We start from the raw sequence: 26,241 nt of genomic DNA, 5'->3' as shown, positions 1-26,241 counted from the left end.
GTGGGGCTCAAAGAAAAGAAAATGACCCCCGCTAGTTCTGGTGCTCGTCTGAGGACAGGAATTTAGCGCAAGACAATCCACTGCAACACGGACTAAACCCTGTGCACTGCAGATAAGATAGGATTGTATCTTACAACGTCAAGGCAAACCGTTATGTTCAACCGTCATGCTCATCACTTTAAGCAAGTTGGCTTGCTTTTTGCCTCGTTATTATACGTAAACATGCAGTATAACATAGTGAAACGATAATTTGAACTTTATTAATTTTATTTTTTGGGTGAACTATCCCTTTAACTATGATTTTATCGATGTTTATCTGTGTTATTGATGTATTTTAAATATCTATTTATTACTGCTTATTATACATGTTCATTGACATTTTAAAATGTTTTTTTATAATATAATATTTGAATTAAATTGAATATTTTGGATACAACTATTAAATTATTGTTTTTATTATTATTTTACTGACTTTAAGTGTCAGCCTACTTATAGACAATGCCTCTCTTGGCACTGTGCATGTAAAACACTGTTTTGTGGGCACTAACAAGTGAAAATAGTTAGGTTAGATACGTTTGAGTAGGTCTGTTTTGTTAAAAATCGATAGCTGTAATGCTTCTGTGCAGAAAGAAACCCGTGAGCCACGAAGGCAAGTTTGCGAGCAGATTAGACTAATTTCCACCTATTAGACAGCCTAATCAGCTTATCGTGTTTTGTATTGCATCACTTATAGCTCTTAAACCTTTAAAATAGAGTTTAGGAAGATGTATGTAACTACAGTCATTAGCTTTGGTTAACTATTGAAGCCTTTTCTCTTGTCAAACCCAAGGCTCAACGTGACCGCAGACTTTATTGAACACTGCTGGCAGCAGCGACGTCTGTGTCCGTACCATTCTTATCAATGACAGCATAATCTCGTATCTCCCTGCTCCGTCATAAAGCTTGTATCTCCGATAAACGTGACTGTGGGAAAATGTTGTGTTAATGTTGGTACACAACAGTATATGGTAGCAATATATGGTATAATAACAACTTTAACGATACAACGTTTAATAACTCAAACAAATACGCGTTTTTTTAATTTCCTGAAAAATAATGGTTTTGGAGATACGAGGATTCCGCCCGACAGCGACGATATGTGTGTGTATATGTATATGTGTGTGTGTATATGTATATATATGTATATATATATATATATATATATATATATATATATATATATATATATATATATATATATATATATATATATATATATATAATATAATGTGTGTATATATGTATATATATATTTACATATATATAATATAGATATTTACATATATATAATATAGATATATATAATATAGATATATAGATATATGCTCACCGGCCACTTTATTAGGTACACCTTACTAGTACCGGTGTGGTCTTCTGCTGCTGTAGCCCATCTGCCTCAAGGTTCGACTTGAGTGTTGTGTGTTCAGAGATGCTCTTCTGCATACCTCAGTTGTAACGAGTGCTTATTTGAGTTACTGTTGCCTTTCTATCAGCTCGAACCAGTCTGGCCATTCTCCTCTGACCTTTGGCATCAACAAGGCATTTGCGCCCACAGAACTGCCGCTCACTGGATATTTTCTCTTTTTTGGACCATTCTCTGTAAACCCTAGAGTTGGTTGTGCGTGAAAATCCCAGTAGATCAGCAGTTTCTAAAATACTCAGACCAGCCCGTCTGGCACCAACAACCATGCCACGTTCAAAGTCACTTAAATCACCTTTCCTCCCCATTCTGATGCACGGTTTGAACTGCAGCAGATCGTCTTGACCATGTCTACATGCCTAAATGCATTGAGTTGCTGCCATGTGATTGGCTGATTAGAAATTTGCGTTAACGTGCAGTTGGACAGGTGTACCTAATAAAGTGGCCGGTGAGTGTATTAATTTTTTTGTATATGTTAAAGACCGTTGGATTTGAGATCAAATGATTAATTGATTAATATGAGATGATGGATCAGAATTTCACTTTCATTGCTTTTCATGTGGTTGCTCAGTGTTTAAGGACTTGATCAGAAGGTTGAGAGTTTGAATCCCAGGACCACCAAGCTGCCACTGCTGGGCAGACCACCCAGTTTTTGGATTAGCAAAAGTATAGGAACAGGTAGTCTTAAAGTAATTAGCACTTATTATTTGGTTGTACTAACTATATCAGGCCAATTATCCACTGACAGCATCAAGCTGTCGCTTTCTTTTTATTTAATTTTTTATGATGTCATGTTTGATTTCGGGATTTTTCTTAAAACTCTGCTGTTCATCTGTAGATCTTTAGCCCAAGTATTTTTGGTGTACAGCAAAAAAAATACATATAGCCCAAGCACTCATTGTGTATTGCAAAAACTATACATATACATATCATCTGTAAGACATTTCCACCTTCAGAACAGCTGATCATGGGATGTTTCTTGCTTGTTTGTTTATATACAATTCCCTGTAAATTTTAGAGACTACTGTGTGTGAAAATCATAGGAGGTCAGCAGTTTCTGAAATACTTATACCAGCATGACTGGTACCAACCTCCATGCCATTGTGAACATCGAATAGAAGCCTTTATTTTGTCATGTACACATTACAGCACAGTGAAATTCTTTCTTCGCATATCCCAACTTTGGAGGTTGAAGTCAGAGTGCAGGTTCAGCCATGATACAGCAGAGCGGGTTAAGGGCCTTGCTCAAGGGCCCAACAGTGGCATCTTGGCAGTGCTGGGGCTTGATCCCATAACCGCTCAAGCCACCACTGCCCTCAACGTCACTGAAATCACATGCATATGTTGTCCTGTTGCCACATGATTGACTAGATGACTACAGGAACTAAAATACTTCAACTAGCACTTCTTTCCTTATCTTTCGCATTTTAAAAAAAAAAAAAAAAAAAAAAAAAAACACCTTTGACACTTTTTCATTGTAACTTTGAACAAATGTTTTAAACTCATGGTATCTTAAATATGTAACTTAGTGAGCCAGCATTAATGTATTCAATGTTAGAGATTTAAGCACTTATGTACGTCGCTCTGGATAAGGGCGTCTGCCAAATGCTGTAAATGTAAAATGCTTAAAGGGGTTTCTAATAATGATGACCGTTATCTTTTGGAAACTACATTCACTCATGGAGTGATTTTATTCATGTTATTTTCAACTGTCACTGTGATTATTTTTCAAGCCAGTGCATTATTTTGTTTATAGGTTCTAGCATTTTGGCAACAAGGTATTTGACTAGGTTTTGCTCGGATGGTAATTGTGTTTCTTTATGTGGGAACAGGAATACAGAAGCTTGTATTGGAGGGTCGTGTTGGAGAAGCCATCGAAGCCACACATCAGCTGTACCCCGGACTCCTAGAACGCAACCCAAATTTACTCTTCATGTTGAAGTGAGTTTCTACACACACAAGCCTTTATGTCTAGGTGTCTCTTACTTTTGGGGACATTTACTGAACTAGTTGCCCTCAGGTCAATGGCATTATAATAATGCAGAGGCTGAGCATATGTTAGCTTGGCTAATCTCTATATCTCTGTGCTTTTTAATGGTATTATATAAGCGTTTAATTCTGTCCTAACCCACAAATGAGGGCCGTACAATATAAATAACATCATTCCTGATTTTTGGAATTGGATACCTTGCATATGTAGTGTTGTTTCAACAATTAATTTCTACTGGCCAATCAAATATTAAAACAAAACTAGATTTGTAAAGTTCGTCGAGACAAACTTTGATGTTGGCTTTGCACAGTCAAAGCCAACATCAAAGTTTGTCTCGACGAATTGGCTAGGGTGCCAATACTTTTGGAGCGGACATGAGCATGTGACATGATCCGAATACCCGTGAGGCAGTTCCCCTCATTGTGCTGAGTGTTTTGATATGTCACATGTCCATGTTGTGCAAATTTTTTAATTTCACGTGACATCACGTGACGTCACGTGACGTGGCCAGAATACACGTGAGGCAGTTCCCCTTATTGTGCTGAGTGTTTTGATGTCTCACATGTCCATGTTGTGCTAATTTTTGATTTCGCTTATTTTGGGGACGGGGCTATACACGTGACGTCACGTGACGTGACCAAAATACACGTGAGGCACTTCCCCTCATTGGGCTGAGTGTTTTGATATATGACATGTCCATATTGTGCTCATTTTTGATTTCGCTTATTCTGGGGCGGGGCTACACGTGACGTCACGTGATGTCACCAGTATACCCGGTGGGGTGCCAATACTTTTGGCAAAAAGTGGCTACTGAGGGTTTGGACATTTCATGTCAATACTGCAGTCATTATGGGATTCTACTTATTATTATACTGCATAGAACACAGGAGAGAAGCCGTGCCTGAGCTCTGTGCACGCTGCGTGTGTGAAAGCTTAGAGGAATTTTAGGAATTACCCATTCAAGTCTATGGGACGTTCCATCGTCGACTACGGGAAAACCGAAAGTTCCGTCAGAACGCCGAGTCCGGAACTTTGTCCGGAGTAACGTCCTAAAGAACCTGTCCGAGTTTGGTGTAAATCGCTCAAAAACTTGCCGAGTTATAAACCTCCAAAGTTTATAATGGAAGTGGATACGAAAAAAGGCCACTTTGAGCTTCCGTACCGGGAATGCCGGAATTCCGATCGCTTAGAAAAGTAATAGCAACAAACTTCAGACCAGGGTCTACGACATATCCGAATTTGGTGTATGTGGCTCGAAAGCCCTAGGACGAGTTACTCTTGATAAATTTGTGGCTAAGAATAATAATAATAATAATAATAATAATAATAATAATAATAATAATAATAATAATAAGCTTATAAAGGAAATCAGAATGTTGGCTTCTACAAAGCCAACATAATAATAATAACTAGATTTGTAAAGTTCGTCGAGACAAACTTTGATGTTGGCTTTGACGGTGCAAGTATTCGCAAAGGCCGGTGCTTTTTGGAGGCGAGTGGACATAAGGGTTAGTGTTACTTTTGGAGGCAAGTGGACAGAAAGATTGTGAAAGCTACTGGACCGCTAGGGTGCCAATACTTTTGGAGGCGAGCGGACATGAGCATGTGACATGATCCGAATACCCATGAGGCAGTTCCCCTCATTGTGCTGAGTGTTTTGATATGTCACATGTCCATGTTGTGCAAATTTTTTATTTTCACGTGATGACACGTGACGACACGTGACGTGACGTGACGTGACCATAACACACGTGAGGCACTTCCCCTCATTGGGCTGAGTGTTTTGATATGTCACATGTCCGTGTTGTGCAAATTTTTTATTTTCACGTGATGACACGTGACGACACGTGACGTGACCATAACACACGTGAGGCACTTCCCTTCATTGGGCTGAGTGTTTTGATATATGACATGTCCATGTTGTGCAAATTTTTGATTTCGCTTATTTTGGGGGCGGGGCTACACGTGACGTCACGTGACGTGACCAAAATACACGTGGGGCAGTTCCCCTCATTGTGCTGAGTGTTTTGATATGTCACATGTCCATGTTGTGCTAATTTTTGATTTCGCTTATTTTGGGGGCGGGGCTACACGTGACGACACGTGACGTGACCAAAATACACGTGGGGCAGTTCCCCTCATTGGGCTGAGTGTTTTGATATATGACATGCCCATATTGTGCTCATTTTTGATTTCGCTTATTCTGGGGGCGGGGCTACACGTGACGTCACCAGTATACCCGGTGGGGTGCCAATACTTTTGGCAAAAAGTGGCTACTGAGGGTTTGGACATTTCATGTCAATACTGCAGTCATTATGGGATTCTACTTATTATTATACTGCATAGAACACAGGAGAGAAGCCGTGCCTGAGCTCTGCGCACGCTGCGTGTGTGAAAGCTTAGAGGAATTTTAGGAATTCCCCATTCAAGTCTATGGGACGTTCCATCGTCGACTATGGGAAAACCGAAAGTTCCGTCGGAACGCCGAGTCCGGAACTTTGTCCGGAGTAACGTCCTAAAGAACCTGTCCGAGTTTGGTGTAAATCGCTCGAAAACTTGCCGAGTTATAAACCTCCAAAATTTATAATGGAAGTGGATACGGAAAAAGGCCACTTTGAGCTTCCGTACCGGGAATGCCGGAATTCCGATCGCTTAGAAAAGTAGTAGCAACAAACTTCAGACCAGGGTCTACGACATATCCGAATTTGGTGCATGTGGCTCGAAAGCCCTAGGACGAGTTACTCTTGATAAATTTGTGGCTAAGAATAATAATAATAATAATAATAATAATAATAATAATAATAAGCTTATAAAGGAAATCAGAATGTTGGCTTCTACAAAGCCAACATAATAATAACTAGATTTGTAAAGTTCGTCGAGACAAACTTTGATGTTGGCTTTGACGGTGCAAGTATTCGCAAAGGCCGGTGCTTTTTGGAGGCGAGTGGACATAAGGGTCAGTGTTACTTTTGCAGGCAAGTGGACAGAAAGATTGTGAAAGCTACTGGACCGCTAGGGTGCCAATACTTTTGGAGGCGAGCGGACATAAGCATGTGACGTGATCCGAATACCCATGAGGCAGTTCCCCTCATTGTGCTGAGTGTTTTGATATGTCACATGTCCATGTTGTGCTAATTTTTTATTTTCACGTGACGACATGTGACGACACGTGACGTGACGTGACCATAACACATGTGAGGCACTTCCCTTCATTGGGCTGAGTGTTTTGATATATGACATGTCCATGTTGTGCTAATTTTTGATTTCGCTTATTTTGGGGGCGGGGCTACACGTGACGTCACGTGACGTGACCAAAATACACGTGGGGCAGTTCCCCTCATTGTGCTGAGTGTTTTGATATGTCACATGTCCATGTTGTGCTAATTTTTTATTTCGCTTATTTTTGGGGCGGGGCTACACATGACGTCACGTGACCAAAATACACGTGAGGCAGCTCCCCTCATTGTGCTGAGTTTTTTGATATGTCACATGTCCATGTTGTGCTAATTTTTTATTTTCACGTGATGACACGTGACGACACGTGACGTGACGTGACCATAACACACGTGAGGCACTTCCCCTCATTGGGCTGAGTGTTTTGATATGTCACATGTCCATGTTGTGCAAATTTTTGATTTTGCTTATTTTGGGGGCAGGGCTATACACGTGACGTCACGTGACGTGACCAAAATACACGTGAGGCAGTTCCCCTCATTGGGCTGAGTGTTTTGATATGTCACATGTCCATATTGTGCTCATTTTTGATTTCGCTTATTCTGGGGGCGGGGCTACACGTGACGTCACCAGTATACCCGGTGGGGTGCCAATACTTTTGGCAAAAAGTGGCTACTGAGGGTTTGGACATTTCATGTCAATACTGCAGTCATTATGGGATTCTACTTATTATTATACTGCATAGAACACAGGAGAGAAGCCGTGCCTGAGCTCTGCGCACGCTGCATGTGTGAAAGCTTAGAGGAATTTTAGGAATTCCCCATTCAAGTCTATGGGACGTTCCATCATCGACTATGGGAAAACCGAAAGTTCCGTCGGAACGCCGAGTCCGGAACTTTGTCCGGAGTAACGTCCTAAAGAACCTGTCCGAGTTTGGTGTAAATCGCTCGAAAACTTGTCGAGTTATAAACCTCCAAAGTTTATAATGGAAGCGGATACGAAAAAAGGCCACTTTGAGCTTCCGTACCGGGAATGCCGGAATTCCGATCGCTTAGAAAAGTAGTAGCAACAAACTTCAGACCAGGGTCTACGACATATCCGAATTTGGTGCATGTGGCTCGAAAGCCCTAGGACGAGTTACTCTTGATAAATTTGTGGCTAAGAAGAATAATAATAATAATAATAATAATAATAAGCTTATAAAGGAAATCAGAATGTTGGCTTCTACAAAGCCAACATAATAATAATAATAATAATAATAATAATAATTATAATAATAATAATAATAATAATAAGCTTATAACGGATTTCAGAATGTTGGCTTCTACAAAGCCAACATAATAATAATAATAATAATAATAATAATAATAATAATAATAATAATAATAAGAATAATAATAAGCTTATAAAGGAAATCAGAATGTTGGCTTCTACAAAGCCAACATAATAATAATAATAATAATAATAATAATAATAATAAGCTTATAACGGATTTCAGAATGTTGGCTTCTACAAAGCCAACATAATAATAATAATAATAATAATAATAATAATAATAATAATAATAATAATAAGAAGAAGAAGAATAAGAATAATAATAAGCTTATAACGGATTTCAGAATGTTGGCTTCTACAAAGCCAACATAATAATAATAATAATAATAATAATAATAATAATAATAATAATAAGCTTATAACGGATTTCAGAATGTTGGCTTCTACAAAGCCAACATAATAATAGGAAATCTTACTCACAGCAATGAAATAGTCCACACAGCCTGTTTATTATTAGACACTTGGAATCTACCAGTGTATTTCACTTGTTGCCATGTTTTTTCATTTGTTTTACTGAACAACCACAGTAGTATTGATTTAGCCTCAAACATTTAATCAGTTGTGTTGGTAAGATCCATGAACATTTTAATATCATTTTTCCATAAAATTTCTTGGTAATTGGATTGCCTTCTTGTGAAGCAATAGAAGGAAACCTGATTACCAATTACAGCCTCCAGTGCAGCACTAAACTCAGACCCCATCCGTAACTGAGACTGTGTGTTGCTTTTCCTTCACTTAAGTTAATCGGTGAAAGTTTCATTAGGAGTTATCAGGTGGTGACTTGAGTAGTGAAATCCTGCTCTTTTTCGTCTCTGGATCTCAGACCAAAAAGTCTTTAGTGTAAAGGAAAAGCCGTAAAATACAACTAATACAAATAAAAAAGGAGCTTCTGAGGAACAGAAACACTAGCTCTGTAATTGAGAGCTAAGGAAGAAAAAAATGATTAGATGATCCCAATAGCCAATCATGACTGTATGCGAGCTCTTGTACAGTATGTGGAAGAGAGCAGATGGTGCAGTTGCTTTTGTCTTGCGATGCATAAACAGCAGATTAAAAGAATGAGGCTGGCTGGTTTCATGTACATTCTTTGTTATTTAGCAAACATACAGAGATGTTTAAGTGCTGTTATTACCAGGTGATGTTAAAAATGAAAATTTGAAAACACAATCTGTAGCTGAATCTAAAATATCTTTCTACGCCGCTTGTGAAGGCTTGATGTAGCTCTATTATGTTATTATTTTGCATGATGGGTGGGATGTGGAAGCTTAGTGGCATGTTTCTAAGGTGTTTGGCTATTGATCGGAAGGTTGCGAGTTCGAATCCCAGGTCCACCGAGCTGCCACTGCTGGGACCCTTAACCAACCTTTACGTACTGCTATAAAATGAGAATAAATGTAAGTCGCTTTTGATAGGGGCTTCTGCCAAATGCCGTAAATGTAATTTAAAGTAAGTAATTTAAAAATTACCCCAGAATATGGCAAATGTCAGACTTTACTTGGACATCATGGAAGGAATCAATTAAACAAATCTGTAATCTGAAACAATAGATTGCTTTAATGTTAGATTGCAGTTTGATTGCAAACTGTGATGATGTGTCTCTAGGAAAAGGCCTTTTGGAGAGAGCAATGCCCCATTCACACTTAGCATAAACATCCATTGAATCACAAGTGGACGCTCAGTCATTCACACCCGGTATTATGAATCCATCTTCAGTGATCACGCTGCGTGATCAGACGACTTACATCGTTTGCGCTAAAGAAAGGCTGTCAGTCGCAGTTATTATGTCATTCTTTATTTTCAGGCTTGTACATGAATGAGAGATAAGATGCGAAATGAAAATGAACAGCAGCTGCTTTCGTCTCTGCTGTTATAGCATTGTTTTTAATCCATTAGCCTGCTGGCAGAGAACTGTACTGTTCCAAACAGTCTTGCTATAATTACAAATTTTCCAGCTTGGGCAATGACTCATTCAATTAGTTCTTCCTGAAGTACTTAATTTAGGACTTAAAGAAATAAAGCTCCCTGTGTGCTTTTCTTACTGCTTACCTCTCGACAGAGTTTTTAGACTGATGGTATTCTTAGTCAGTGACCTAGTTTTAGGCCAGTGGTGGCTCAAGTGGTTAAGGATCTGGGTTGTTGTTCGAAGGATTGGGGTTCAGGCCCCAGCACTGCCAAACTGTTGGGACCTTAACCTTCACTGCTCCAGGGGCACTGTGTCATGACTGTATCATTCTCTGCCCTCTGACCCTGAGAATTTTACTGTGCTGTAACGTATACGTGACAAATAAAGGAATCTGTCTATCAGTATCAGAATGTAGTTAATGATTGTTCTGTAAATCACTTCAGCAAAGGATGACTGTCAAAAGCCAGAAATGTAGAGACTCATTTGACGCCGTTCACACCAGTACGTATTGCTGACCACTTGTTAACCCGATCACCCAGCACATGTATTAAAGGCACATGTGATCAGGACCTAAGACTCAGATAGTCACTACTAGACAGGAGCTCAACCAGAGGCATGTGTGTTTTTGTGATGTGTCATTGGCAAAAAGACTGCTTCTTTTAGGATAATGTTGGAGGAATAACTGCTAAGCTATGTGAGCTGGTTCTTTTTTTTTATGTAGCCAAGCTGTTACAATACAGTGTGGCTTAATCATAAAGCTTCCATGGAAACATGCTTTCAACATCTGAGCTGTTGGATAGTGCGAATGGTGAGACGTGGGTTTGAGTCTCAGCTGTGCGCATTAGACATGATTTTGAGGATCCACCTGAAGATGTACTGCATTTATTAAAGGAGCCAATCAGTTATCAGAATAAGAGAAAATAAATCTTTTTAGTGAAGCTTAGACAGATGGCACAATAAGATTGATGTAGCGAGCCAGAAGAGTCAGCTGTTATTAGGGAGCCCAGGCAAGTGACTTGGAAAAATCTAAAAGATGACATAATATTCTGAAATATCAGGTCATTAAGGCTCAATTCAGACAGCAGGTAAAACTACAGACCAAATTCGATTTTCTTTTGTTAGGTTGTTTACACTATGCTTTCATGGTGTCCTGTGTCTCATATTAGTCTGTAGAGATCAAGTTAACCCAAATAATATGTACAAAGGAGCAACGTGTCACATAATGTGCTCAAGCTTGCTATTTAAAGACCCATCTGATTTTGCTTGAACAGAAATATCACCTCAATTATTTGAGCCAAAATGCCTCAATTTTCCTTTACTGCTATCCTCCATTTTTCTATTTTTGGTAGTGAGAGATTATGATGATCATCGAGTTGGGTTGATGTCTCGTACATAGAAGGCTGTCACGTTTGGGAAAAAAAAAAAAGATGTTTTGCGCCACTTTTGCCTACTTTATAAACAAAACAATGAGATATTATGTTAAAATAAAAAGATAGCACTCCAACTTTTGACTTCCACGTTATAATCAAAGACGAGAATATGTTCTGGGTGGTCTTAAGGCCTTCTATTACATAGCAGGTCAGTGGTATTATTTTTATTGAAGTGGTTAATTGTCGTAACTGATAGCAGCCTGGATTCAGATGGTGTGTAGTATCGGTTACAGATAAACATATGCTAGCTGCAAAGGCTGCCTGATTGAATATAGAAGACAATGATGATTTAGGGTCTTTACACTGACATTATTGAATGTTATCAGGCACCTCTTTGAGTGATTCAGCATAATAATACGTGCTGTCCGTAGCAGTACAGACAGTGTGAGAGACTCACTTGCTCCCTGCATCACTTTGACAGTCAGTGTGACAGATTTCACAAATATATCTGCACTGCAATGCTATGAATGGCAGCTAGGCAGTGTTGAAGGACTGTTTCAGAGATATCTGTGCCCATTTTGACACACGATTGGCTTGAAGATGTCGCACACACACACACGCATGAACGCACACAGAGTGATATAACACGGCCGTGTTGTCTGTTTCAGGTGTCGGCAGTTTGTGGAGATGGTGAATGGTACAGACAGTGAGGTACGATGCTTTAGCGTCCACTCCCCCAACACCCAGGACAGTTATTCCGGTTCCCCAAGCCTTAGCCCCCGGCACGGAGCCACCAACCCCCACCTGCACAGCACAGGTGACACACAGGGTTTTGTTTTTTTTTTTCTTGACATGACTCCTTCACATTAAGTTATTAGTGTGTGCACTATTATTTTGCTCAAACCTTTGAGTAGGTCTCGTTAACATACTTTATCTTAGGACATTACATAGACATAGAGGCTGCTTTTAAAATCTTTTTGGCATCAATAACAAAATCTCATTTGAAAACGTGCATAAAAATAGTAACAATGAGTGTTTAACCTCTAAACACCTAACACAAATTAGTGGACACGAAACCTTTACATCCCGCATGTTGAAAATCTCATTCTGTATTTAGTCCTAACTTTAATGTTAAAATAATCTCCATACTTTGGGAAGGTTTACCATTAGATTTATTTTTCATTAGATTATTTTGTGCTCAATGTTTGTAGAAGATCTCACAAATGAATGTGGAATTCAGCTATCAACATACTTTTGACCATCGAGTGTCTTTCAGACTTGTGTTATTCTTTTCTTGCATTGTATATGAAATAAAATGTACTGGAGTTCATTTGGATGATGCGTAAATTTACACTTGTGTAACATTTTAGTAAAATAATTTTCAAGCAAATCCAAAATTGCAACATGTAGCCTGTCACAGGCATGTAGACGTTTTTAACATTAGCTAATGACTTGCTACAGCGTTGTACCTGTGTTGCACTTTGCAGTGATTTTTCAGTGTTGGTCCCGTGAGCCCAGAGCTGAGATTGACAGTTGTGTGTTACTAACTGCTAGTCACATAGCTTTACCCCATGTGTTGGTGCTTGTTGTATAACAACATTCTGTTCTAATGAAAATTAGATGATGGTTAAAAGCAACCTCACATTGAAAGCATGTCTTGTCTTGGAGTAGTAATTGAGTAGTATTTGCTTTTTGGGTGTGCAGTGTGAACTGTGCACTTTATAACCATGTTCCACATGTCCAGGAGCAGACAGTCCTACGTGCAGTAACGGTGTGACGGCTTCTAACAAAAACAAGGGCCACACCAAATACCCCGGAGCTGGCTCCGCCTCCTCTTCCCCTTCCTCCTCACCATCCTCCGTCAACTATTCTGAGTCCAACTCCACAGACTCCACCAAGTCCCAGCCACACAGCACCACCAGCAACCAGGAAACCAGGTAGAGCAGGAGCGAGAGAGTGGGCATAATCACATGAAGTTGAAGCTTTCGTTCATGTGTTTTGATGTGTCATTCATTTGTACTGTATAGATTTGTCACTCAGTGCTGTTTCTCTGTGTGTGTGTGTGTGTGTGTTTGTATGTGCACAGTGACAGTGAGATGGAGATTGAGGCAGAGCACTACAGTAACGGAGTGGCTGAGAACTCCTCCTCTCACATCGTAAACGGCACCTACAAGCACCAGGAGATCATGCAAGGGGATGACAACAGTGTGGGAAATGGAGTAACAGGTACACACAAGTAGTAACCTACTTACCAAAGGGTTTTTTAAGTTCTTTGAAAAGGTAGAAAGAATTGGTGTCAGTACAGTATTTTTGGGCCTAGTTTGTACCATAACATTATTACACACATTGTGTATAGTAGATACACTCGCTGTGCACTTCAATAGGAAAACCTGCACATTCAGGCAGTTGTCTAATCAACCAATCATGTGGAAACAGCACAATACACTAAACATTGGGATCTTTGTCAATACTTTGACTGTGGTATGGTTGTAGGTGTCACATGGGCTGGTTTGAGTGTTTCTCATGCTGCTGATCTCTTTCAAATTTCATATGCAACAGTCTATAGACTTTGCTTAAAATGCTATGAAGAAAAAACACATCCTGTGAGCAGAGGGTCTGCATGCTGAAGCACCTTGCTGATGAGAGATCAGAGGAGAATCACTAGGCTGGTTTATGCTGACAGGAAGTCAACAGTTATATAAATAATCTATCTTTACAACCATGTTGAGTAGTTCTAAAGTCACTGAAACTTTGGACTGACATTTCCCAAAATTACAGCTTTCTCCTCCAAAATCTTTAGCATGTTCAAGAATATATATCTGACTGAGCTGCCTTTTTCCATAATGAACAGTCCAAGTTAAGCTCTTGGTGAAATTAGATGCTTATCACTGTTGATGTATTAGATGAAGAAAAGAGACGTCTGGTGTCAGGATGCTGGATTTAAAAGCAAAATAAATGATTTTCATGAGTTCTATTATGAATTGCATAATGTATTACAAATTCAATCTGCAGCATCTTAGCCACCTGACTGTACTTATTACTAGTAGTGGTTCATATGCAAAGGAAAGTAAATGGGTTTGATGCCGTTATTTAGACGTAATTAAAACGCAAATAAGGCATATTTTTGTTAATGTTCAGAGGACATCATAAAGTAGAAATATAGTTTTTTACTTCAGGGCAGGGTGTGTTTCTTGTTTTCTTGTAAATTATATTTCATTGTTTATTAATTTAACTGTCAGCACCTAATATGACCCATTGTGTGACTGCTGTGTGTGAAATTCCCAGCATATCAGCACTTTATGAAAGACTCGGCCCACCCCGTCTGACCCCAACTACCATGCCAAGTCACAGAGATCATACACTTTCTTCATTCTGATGTTTGATGTGAACATTAACCGTAGATCTGTATCTGCATATTTATCTACATATTATATTTGCACTGTGGTGCTGCCACATGATTGGCTGATGACAAAACAGCATGAGTGTGCAGGTGTTCCTATTAAAGTGGATGCTGAATGTATATCTGATGTACACCTTATCATCAGCTGCCGTCGCAATTCTCTCACACAAAATGCAAATGAGCTAATTAAATAAAACATGCAGGACTTTAGATTAGTTTAGGATTAGACTTAAGATATCTAAAGTCCAGTATCTCACGCACAAATGATGAATGCAGTTTCTGCTGCATGGATTTACATGTTAAGTGCATACGGCAGTCCGCAGCATGCTTCACAGTGCATCGGTGAACGGAATCACCAAAGAAAATAGAGTTAAAAATAGAACTATAGAGTAAAATATGATAGAGATCAAATGTAATAAACCTATAGTAAAATATAGTAATCTATGGAAAAATGTAATGAGGATAAATGTACAGTATACATGAAACATAACCTAATTTATACCAGTGTTGTTTTCATTTAGTTAAAGGTATAATACAAAGTTTTCCAAACATGTAGCATTATTCTGCTGTTTTATTTGCATTTTTCTCCATAAGGCTGTTGGAGCTGGTGCAGTTCTGAGGTACTCACCTAACCCTGATTCTGACTGAGGTGCCCTTAAATCAAAACAGCAAAATGCTGAAAGCACTCAGTGTAAGGGAGCACACAGTGTTTTAGCTGCTGAAAGATGATGATCATGAACTAACCTCCAAAATTGTACGATATGTCTGTGTGGTTGTTCTGCTTGTGATTCAGTTAAAGGTTCTCCGTCACTGTTCTTTTCTTTTTTTTTTTTTGTGGTGTTACTACTTAAACTACTCAATTTGTTTAGATTTACAATTAGATTATTTCACTGCAAATCAAGCAGTTTTATGGCTGTTATGGAGGTATTCCAATTAAAATGACAAGCACTCTGACCAGGAAACCGTTTGAGTAATTTGTGTAGGTTTGCTTTACAGATTTGATCGTTTACAGCTTGATGAAGGGCCACTCTGTTTATACAATCTGAGATTTGATCACTGCCAGAAAACCTCCAGAATTGTCCTTGCAAATAAAAAAATGTCTGATGACATTCTAGAAGTATTGTGTGCTGTGTTCATACACACGCACACACCTATACACACACACACACGCGCGCACACTTTTTTCCAACATCGCCAATGTTGTCCATTCATGATGTTTAGATTGCACCTTTATTCATTCAAGACTTTTATCCTTTTTTCCTTTTGAAGATGACCGCTGCTTCATCTTACCCCTATCTCTCTCTTCTTCCTGGAAACAAGCTCTTCTGTATGCAGGACAGACCTATGCAGAGGTCTATAACGGAGGCTGGAAAGCCTTTTTCGACCATTTAAATCATACATATCACAACACAGTTAGTCTGTGGTAAAGGATAAGCCACTTGATGCATCATTCAGCATTTAATTGTACTGCAGTGTGAAAAGCAGAGTGAATAGCATTTAGCATTTGCATAAAAAAATAAATATGATTTTGTCTGACCTTTGAAATGAAAAAGAGCAAAATAGATACAGAACCTACTACTGACATGCACAAAGGAGATACTGAACTAAATGCAATGATCTTTAACAAACACTGGTTAGGTTCCTTAAGTAAGGGAGAAAAATTGTGTGTGTGTTTGTGTACATACAGTCGTGAAAAATTTAGGACACCTCATAAATATTCAGTTCTTTATTAAGAAATGCCAACATGTCAATTTCTGCCCTTTTTTAATTTGTACCTGTAAATGAAGGTGATTTAATCGAATGTGAACAACAAAAAATCACAAACAAAAACAAAAGAAATCAACAGAAATGTTAATTTGATTGGCTGTCCAGACCTGTTTTTAAATGTTCTCCACTTGTAAATGATTTTCAGACAGTGGAATGACTGATTAACAAATTCTTTTAAATTCTATTTATATCCCTTTCCAGACTCATAAACATCAACATTCTTCTTTCTGAAGGCCTCAGAAAGCTCTTTGGATCTCACCATGGTGATACCTCTCACTTCAACAACTAAGAGCAAACCAAACTAAATATCTGAATATTTGAATATTCTTCAAATCCTTGCTCTATAACAATGTTCTAATAATTTGCACTTGATCTGATCCACTTGTAGGATATTTTATCCTATTTAAGTACAAATAATTGTGGGGTGTCCTTTTAGATTACAATTTACAGATCATTAAAATTTCATGGGGTGTACTAATTTTCGCACATGACTGTATATTATATTTAATTCAAAGATCATACTTTGTCTACTTAATAGACCTCTGATACCACACTAGTTATGACTCTAGTTCTAAATTATTTGAAGAATATATGTAGCGCTCTGTGGAAACACTTTCATGGATTTTGCATATGATCTGTGCCTAAACAAGCTTGTCTCGTATTCTTCCTGCTTTTAGAGGACAGCTGTGGCTCGAGGCAGCTGTGTGGGGGTAACCAGGCTGCTACGGAGCGCATGATCCAGTTTGGACGTGAGCTGCAGGCACTCAGTGAGCAGCTCTCACGCCAGTATGGCAAGAACGCTGTGCACAAGAAGATGCTGCAGGTACAGAGCGAGGGGACTTAAGATTAAAACTAAAACTTGCCTAAAGCTAAGTGAACACAACATGAATTTTAAAAACCCTTCCTCACACTGCATGACTTTTAACACTAGCGATCACTTGTTTGGTGGATGAAAGGTAAGCACACTACACAAGATGATCCGGAAGTGTGTTTTACCCCATATTGTGTATAATATTTGATTGGACTTCAGACAGAGTTTTATAATCATGTATCGTTCTTGATTGCGAAGCGTTGTATATTGCTTATGCTCAAAAACTTATAGCTCTGCTTTTTATTATTTTTAATTGTAGGGCCAGGCACCAAGGCAAATTTCTGTCAATATTGTGTAAATTATGGAAAAATTCATTTTTATAAACATATCAAAAGTACTTTAGTATTTCAAAAGTATAACTACCAACTACATTGTGTTTCACAGCAGCTAAATTGGCAAATATTTCTATTATGGGTTTTTGTAGCTGTTTTATTTTCCTAGCTTTTCACTGTTAAAATATTTAATTTGTGTAAGGAAATGATAATCTAAACAGAATTTTAAATGTGGAAATGCTGCTTTGTGTAGTAGACACTTATAAATATAAAATAAACTATATGGGCAATGAGATGTGGACACCTGACAATCACACCATGTGTTTGTTAAACATTTAGTACAGTAACCTCCACCTTTTTGTGGGATTTGTGTTTGTTCAGCCAGTGAGATCGGGCACTGATCGCTGTTCCACTTCATCCCAAAGTTTCAGTGGGGTTGAGGTCAGGGCTCTGTGCAGGAAACACTCGAGTTGTTCCATTCCAATCTTGGCAAACTATGTTTTCAAGGACCTTGTTTAGTGCACCAGTGGCATTATCATGCTGGAGCAAGTCTGGGCCTCTTAGTTCCAGTGAAGCTAAATGTTCATTCAATAGCATACAGAGACGTCCAAGATTATTGTATGCTTCCAAATCAGTGGCAAAAAGTCTCATATGGGGTGATTTCCACAAAACGTTGTCCATATACTGTTTAATAATGCAAACTGTAAAGTCTTCAATTATGTTGATGTAACATTCTGCCATATTACCCACTCCAAATCTTTTACAGAATCCTGTTAAACATTCTTATTGGCTATGAAATTAAGGCTTTGATTTGTGTGTGTGCATGTGTGTGTGCGCGTGTGTGCATAGGATGCATTTAGTCTACTGGCATACTCTGACCCATGGAACTGCCCAGTGGGCCAGCAGCTGGACCCCACACAGAGAGAGGCCATCTGCTCTGCTCTCAACAGCGCCATCTTGGGTAACAACCTACACACACACAGTCTTATGTTGTATTGATGTTTATTGAATTTTTTCAGTAGGTCTGGATTATTCTAGAAAGTGTTACCACCTTATAGCTCCAGGGTCTCCAGGTTTACCCCGAGGTTCTTCTCGAGATATTTTTGTGACCACTCATATTAGAGATAACATCTCTGACACAGCACATAAATGGCATTTATATATATATATATATAAATGCCATTTATGTGCTGTGTCAGAGATGTTATCTCTAATATGAGTGGTCACAAAAATATATAATCCTTAATCCCTAATCTCTAATCTGTAGCATCTTATTACCTCACTATCATTATTAAATATTAAACATTTCTTCTCCCTTTTCAGCATTTGGTCCTTTTCTCCTCTGTTAAAGAAACTGTAAAGCCTCTTCACTACTCCTAAGTCCTTTTGACTTTATGAGCTGTTTTAATGGTTAAGATGCTTTATGAATACTTTTTATCTTTACTAGGACCTTCTCTTTAACTTTAAGGGGAAATGACCCACATTTCTAAGAATTTTCTTAGGATTTCGTGACTAGGAGAAACTGTTTGCACTAAGAATTTTCATGAATAAGTGCATAGATTAGTGAAACATATGCTTGTATAAGAAATTACTGAATTTTCCAGTCTACTACATTTTGGTCCAATCTGCTACACACTTAAAGACTTAAAGGATCTTTGGGTGGGTCATTGATCACACTGTTAAGCATGGCTTGTGAAAAAGAAGCCCTGTGCCTTTGGGGTCTAGAGAGAAACCTAAAATGTTCCCCATACAGACACCGAAGTACAATTTTGGGTGCTTGAAGTTTCATAGCAGTACTTACAAAGTTATTTATTTCAGACATTTTGAAAAATTCAGGTAAATGACCAACTCTAGTACTGAGATTCACCTCTGTCCGTCTCTCTGTCTGTCTCTGTCTGTCTGTCTCTGTCTGTTTCTCTGTCTGTCTGTCTCTATTTGTCTGTCCAACAGAGTCTCAGAATTTACCCAAGCAGCCCCCCCTTATGCTTGCACTGGGGCAGGCCACAGAGTGTGTGCAGCTCATGGCCCGTGTGCGTTCCGGCTCCTGTTCATTTGCCAGAGTTGACAACTTTTTGCACTAGCCCAAGTCCAGGTGAGAGATACAGCACTCTGGCTCACACACGCACACACACACGCGCACACACACGCACACACACGCACACACTCACTCTCACACACACACACACTCTCACACACACACACGCACACACTCACTCTCTCACTCTCTCTCTCTCTCGCTCTCTCGCTCTCTCTCTCTCTCTCTCTCTCTCTCTCTCTCTCTCTCTCTCTCACACACACACTCACTCACTCACTCACTCACTCACTCACTCTCTCTCTCTCACACATACACACACACACACACACTCTCTCTCCCTCTCACAGGCTGTGAATGGCTGATGCTGGCTGCTCTTTTCTTTGTAAAGCTCCACAGGCCAAAAATCTTATGTATATGTCATTTCATTCATAACACCTGGATGCACCTGCTCTTGTTGAATAACAAGCCTACCCTAGACTTTATCGTAGCTCCAGTCCTGTCGGGTAACTGTTCCAATGTTGTCTTGAAATGGCTCCTGTCAATTGTAACCCAATCTTCAGCTGACTGGATGCAGTGTACCTAGAGTTTGTGTGTTCCTAATTCATTGCATCACCTGCTGTTCTAAATAATCTTCCAGGTTTATTACATTGAATATTAAACTGTGAAAGACACTGTTGCAGCCTACTTGGGCGAACAAGATGAATACTACTTTTAATAATCCCTGAAATAGAAGGTACACTGCGCATGCATACTGTAAGGGACCAGCAAGAATAAAGTGAATGTTGACACTGGATTACATTTAATATCTATGGATATAGACGTGTGTCTGCAGTGTCTTGTTTAGGATTCAGAAAAACAGTTCATTAGGAATTTGCAATGGTAAAGACTTCATTCCAATCGTAAGCATAACCAATGTGCCTCTTCAAAGTACACATTTCAGTCCCCTAGTGTTACATTTATCCAGGTGTGTAACCAACTGACATTGTACAACAAGGTATCATCAAATGGTGGAAACGCACTAGGGTTGTTTTGTTTTATTGTTTTTTTTTCTTCTTTCCTGATGTTTCGCTGTAATAATGTGTGTGTGTGTGTGTGTGTTCCATCAGGCAATGATCAGGACAGTTATGAAGAGGACTTTCCAGCTTTCCGGGTTGCCATGAGGAACACACTTGTTTGAAACGGTGCATTCACTTGCCGCAGGCAGTTCGGATGAGAGATGACTAGTAACATGGAGGAGAGGCTTCTTTTTAATTTTAGTATTATTATAATACAAACTGTGTGACACTATTTAAAGGCAATTAATTATTCTGTTCTATTCTAGTCACTTTTTTATTTTATTTTAGTTCCTGTTTTGTCAGTTTGTTGTGCTCACCTTGACATTGAACCAGAATTCCCTTCTTTGTTTTTATGGGTGGATTCAGTGCATAGTGTTCCATTCACACAGCATATCGAGGGTAACACATAGCAGTAAAGTCTTCTTCAAATTCAAAGAAGCAACACACCTCCCTATTCAGAACTCAGGTATTTCCTATACGTGTCATTCAGCATGTAGAAGGAGGTATTGCTGCAGCAGCTAGCAGTACTGTGTGACTACTCAGTAAGGCTTTGCTTATATACAGTATGAATATCAAATGTAATTTTACTGGCTACTACACCGCAGGTCTGTTTTGTGCAGAATTCCCATGCGTCTCGCCTCCAAGCTAATAGTTCACCTCTGGCACCAGCACTAGTGTTTTTCTTAGATGCGAATCATACAGACGCATTGCAGACCCAGACTTTCTAAGATTTTTTTTTTTTTTTTTTTTTTTTTTAAACAAAGCTCGGGTCTCTCTCACTTTAAAAAAGGCTCTATTTTAATGATGATCTTTATAGAGTACACTTCAGAACATGTAAATCTCCAGCTTTTATCGTTTTTGGTCAGCTTTATCGAAATTTAACCTTTAGGTGTCTGTGTGTGGCTGCAATGAATAAAAATATGACATTTTTTTGTCAAAGAGTACCAACATTATAATTTCATTAATATGACTGCAGCATTAAAGCTTGGACTAATTTGTTCCACTAATTCCTACATTTTGTATCCACTAGGATAGTGTTGATAAACAGTTTTACTCAAGTTACCGACTCCATCTCTACTGATTGTGTAGTTGTAGCTGTTAGACTGATAATGCCGACTGTTGGAGACGCTGTACTTCAACTATTATAGAGCGGAGGATTCGTAAAATGAATGAGGGATTTGGGGTTTCAGAGGTTCTTTTATTTTCTTACCTCTTCTTTTATTTTCTCCATCACAAGCTTTGTTCTTTCCTTCACATTTCTCCTCAGTTCTGTCATTCACTGGCTCTCGCTGTCACAAGCTGTGACAATATCACTACACACAATACTGACTCAGTCACTGCAGGACGTGACCCAAGCGTTTCTCCTTTCTGTCAATTAGATCAGTATGCACTCGCTGTCCACTTGATTAGAAACACCTGCACATTCACGCTGTTATCTAATAAGCCAGACACGTGGCGTCAGCACAGTGTGTACATTCATGTAGATACGAGCCAGCAGCTTTAGGTAATGTTCACATCTAACATCAGATTGAAGAATTAGTTAGTGTGACTTTTATTGTGGCATAGATGTTGGCACCAGAACAGCTTTTTTTTGAGGATTTCATAATGTGCTGATTTACCGTGGATTTTCACACATGGCCGTCTCTAGTAGACTTTACCCAGAATGGTGAGAAAAACATGGTAGGAATGCCAGATTGGATTGAGCTGCCAGGAAGGAACTGAATACAGGAATCTAAGGCATAAACTCATACAAACTGTCCAATTTCAGTGCTCATGAAAGACTAAGATTGTTCTTGGCTCTGGCAGGAGTGGAACCTGATGTGGTCTGGTGCTGTTGTAGCTCATCCACCACAAGGTTTGATGTGTTGTGTGATCTCTCATCCGTTCACAGTATCTATTTGGTTTTTCATACCCATCTGTGTAAACGCTAGAGATTGTAGTGTTAGAAAATTCAAAGACTCAGACCAGCCCTTCAGTATTCAGCATGCCACAGTTAGTCACAGAGATTGCACTTCATCTTCATTCTGATGTTTGATGATGAACATTGACTAAAGCTCTTGATCTGTATCTGCATTGTGCTGCTGCCACATGAATGATCCGTGTGAATATATAAGTGTTAGTAAAGCTGTGTGGTAGTGAGTGTATACAAAATGTTACACAAATACATCGTTTTTATTTTTACTCATTTTTTTTAATGTTCTCTGGATTTCTGACCTTAAACACACCCCAGTTTTTTTCTCAGAACCATCCATTTCTTCAGCATTAATCACTTCACTGCAAGCCACCATATGATTGTTACATCCGTTATTTTACACCTATATGTTCTGTTGTTTTTGGACGTATTGTATTGTATTCTCAGTTATACCTCACTCAGATGGCAGACATCCCTGTTCACATCAGAAGCAGTAGTAGAGACTTCACAGCCTGCATTTGGTCGGACTTTTCCGGACCGAGGGTTCCGAACTTTTCATGAATGGTCCAAAATTTTGTTTCTCATCTTTGGTCATGGAGTAAACCAGGCCTGCACACATTAGTAACTCGTCCAGCTCAACCTAGATGAGGCTTGTTAATCAGATGGTGAGTTAAAGCAGGCGAGGTGTGAGCAGGGAAACTATCCAAATGTGCATGTGGTGCTCCAGGACCAGGACTGAGAAACACTGTTCTAGAGGTTACATACATAATCTTTAAAGTCCACCTGGTTCAAGCATAAACATGAGCTAAACACCAAACTGTGGTTCACGAAACATTATACCATTCTAGCCACATGTTTTTGATGTGTTTGTCCCTTAGGTCATACTTTGTGCACTTTCCAATAGTGTGTTCATTCAACAATACAAGTTGTCTTTTCTTATGACTTGATGGTCCTGAGTGGTGTTGCATGGAGACATCGTGTGTAACCGAGCTAGATCGAAGAGCTCATACTTTTACTGATCTGTACATAGTAAAGCCTGTGTTTTAGGGGTGTTTTTTTAATGGCAAACCAATATCTGCAGGAGCTCATTAGTGGTTATCCACCCATTTTAAAATGGTCAAACAGAGAGCTGAACTTTGATCAGGGACCTACTCTATTACTCTATCCAAATGAAGGAAAGATTTGCGCTGATATCCTCCTAGGAAATAATTTGTCCATTTTTGCTTATTCGTGTAGTGGCATCTCTGCCTCAGATAACGAAATAGCAGGACAAATAGAACTAAGCTGAATACAACAAGCTGTGCACAATTTTACTTCTGTTATTATTTCAAATTTATTTGAGTTTTGGTTTTAGCCATTGTGAATTGAATTAGCCTCTACTTAGCATGAACCTTTAAATATGTTTTAAAAACAAAAATAAAAAAGGAAAACAATAGCTTAAAAAGAAAAAAAACATACATATGTACTGGCAACATGTTAAAGAAATATTGTACTCATTTAATTTTGACAGAATTATTTTTATTAAAATACATCCATGAGCATATGATTGTCTCTTGTGTTATTTTGCATGTCTTGTTTCTTTGTATGCAACAAAATAGCACAAATAATTCTTAGCTTTTTGATCTATGTGCAGCAGGTGAAAGAGAAAGTTAGGGTGAACAATTCAGCAGTTTATGAAGTGGTTTTCAGAGTTTTTCTTCTTTTTCTCACTATATGGTCTTGGGCAACGGTTCTCAATGATGTAGTCAAAACAAAAAAGTATATAAATCAAATCCAGCCTAATACATCTGAATTCTAGTGAAAGATGAAGAGCTTCTTGAAATGATAGGCAATTGATTGATTGATCACTACAGTGGTGGCACTTAGGAGCCAGGGGATTCTGCTGAGAGCAGATTAACCGTATGGCCAGCTCTATAAGTTTAAATGTGCCTATAGAGCTGCATGTGAGCTGCAACTCTCATGTGAGCTACACTCGCTGAAGAGAGACAGAACTCCAGTCAGCTCCCCAATAATTCTGAACTCATGACAGTGAAGCGGATGGTAATGTAGGGTAAATGTGTCTCGAATTATACAGTTTAGATGATTTTTGTTCTATTTAATGCCACATTCGTAACAGTGCCTGAACTTTTCCACGTCAGTTTAGCTACAACTGGAATAGGTTTGGATGTGAGACCAAAATCTTCAAATCACAGCTGGACCCTTGACCAAGGCATCCTTAAATGCTGAGTTGTATAAATGAAAGTTTCTCTGGATGATTGCCAAATACAGTAAATGTAAAAACTAATAATGATAATAAAAAGAAAACCTTTTATTTTCCAAACAGACCCATTGCTAGTAATTAATCCTTTGTGACCCCTGGAGAGAAAAAAGGTTGGTGGCCTTTATATAGGCAAAAATAAATTATATATACACATCTTCAGTGACCATTTGTTTGCACTTTGTTTACATGTTAATTAGGGTCATCAAAATATTTGCCACACATTTTAATAAAAAACAATTTTAAAAAAAGTTGTTCTAAGACAAATATAACCAGATAAATAAAAATGTAAGGTATAATACGAAAGCTATAGGATATTTTTAATATTTGTCTTCTTCCACAGATTAACTGTAGAGGGCGCCATAGTGCTTCTTATTAGTTATTTTGGTGCAGCTTTAAAATGTGAATGGGCTTCGGGTCATGGTGTTTTGATAGCTATTCCTAATTTCCAACAAAGTGAATGAGTGTATTTTGATGAAAAGGTTTGGAGTCAGTGAGAGATTTAAACTAAGGGATGAAAAAAGGCTCTGCTGACATTCAACACTTCCTCACTTCCACTTATATGATAGACAGGAGTTAATATAGAGCTTCCATAACACAGTAACTACCTACATTTATATTGTCAGGTTTTGTATGATCTGGGGAAAATCTGATCATATGGAATGCTTCTGTTCTTTATTCACGTTGAATAATGCAATGTATCATATAACTGACAAGAAAACATAAAGCTCTGAATTGGATATTTCCATATTCTGTTATTTTGAGATATTTTATACATTATATATATATATATATATATATATATATATATATATATATATATATATATATTATAAAATTAATATTCCTGTTTAATGTGTGCTGCTTTTGAGTTTTAGCATGAAGATGCTTTGTAGAATGAGTATTATTTATCAATTTGTAAGAATGTTCATTTAAACAGGCAATTAAACCCTAAATAATTCAAACCAATTTATTTGTATAGCGCTTTTAACAATTCACATTGTCTCAAAGCAGCTTTACAGAAGTATAGAAACAGAAGAGAAAAAAAAAGAAATAAATATATATAAGAAGAAAAATAATACAAATAAATAAATGTATACATTTAAATTTTAAAATGCATTTAAAAACATGAAATTAAACTTTAAAATACTATATAACTAATATATCTAGATTTCCCTAATAAGCAAACTGGAAGCAACGGTGGCAAGGAAAAACTCTCTGAGATGAAATGAGGAAGAAACCTTGAGAGGAACCAGGCTCAGAATGGAACACATCCTGATTTGGGTGACACTGGACAGGAAATAATGTAAATGTAAACAATGTCATTTCTACAACAGTTTATAGTTGTGCAACAGAGAGCCCCTGAGGAACTAATGGTTCAGCGCAAACTCTTCACCACAGACCCAACACTAATTCCTTCCTGCCAAAGTCTTCACATGAT

The 26,241-nt window shown here is 38.4% G+C and overlaps 1 protein-coding gene across 2 annotated transcripts in view; it reads left to right on the top strand.

Annotated features, from left to right (window-relative positions):
* Nucleotides 1-21,384, top strand: part of ranbp10 (RAN binding protein 10) — a 58,465-nt gene extending 37,081 nt beyond the window's left edge. Inside the window, exons 8-15 of one of the 2 annotated variants that reach the window (XM_060877858.1) lie at nt 3,292-3,400; nt 11,900-12,048; nt 12,982-13,168; nt 13,318-13,457; nt 17,076-17,221; nt 18,391-18,502; nt 19,492-19,633; nt 20,683-21,384. In XM_060877858.1, the coding sequence (XP_060733841.1) occupies nt 3,292-3,400; nt 11,900-12,048; nt 12,982-13,168; nt 13,318-13,457; nt 17,076-17,221; nt 18,391-18,502; nt 19,492-19,622 (974 nt within the window). In that variant the 3' untranslated portion in view covers nt 19,623-19,633; nt 20,683-21,384. Of the gene's footprint in view, nt 1-3,291; nt 3,401-11,899; nt 12,049-12,975; nt 13,169-13,317; nt 13,458-17,075; nt 17,222-18,390; nt 18,503-19,491; nt 19,634-20,682 lie in introns of both variants that reach the window. The other variant, XM_060877857.1, reaches the window with a different exon arrangement.
* The last annotated feature ends 4,857 nt before the right edge of the window (nt 21,385-26,241 follow it).

This window comes from Tachysurus vachellii, chromosome 9, assembly GCF_030014155.1.
Source record: "Tachysurus vachellii isolate PV-2020 chromosome 9, HZAU_Pvac_v1, whole genome shotgun sequence".
Classification (NCBI taxonomy): Eukaryota; Metazoa; Chordata; class Actinopteri; order Siluriformes; family Bagridae; genus Tachysurus; species Tachysurus vachellii.
The sequence above is the reverse complement of the archived record's forward strand: the minus strand, read 5'-3'. Positions and strand labels throughout refer to the sequence as shown.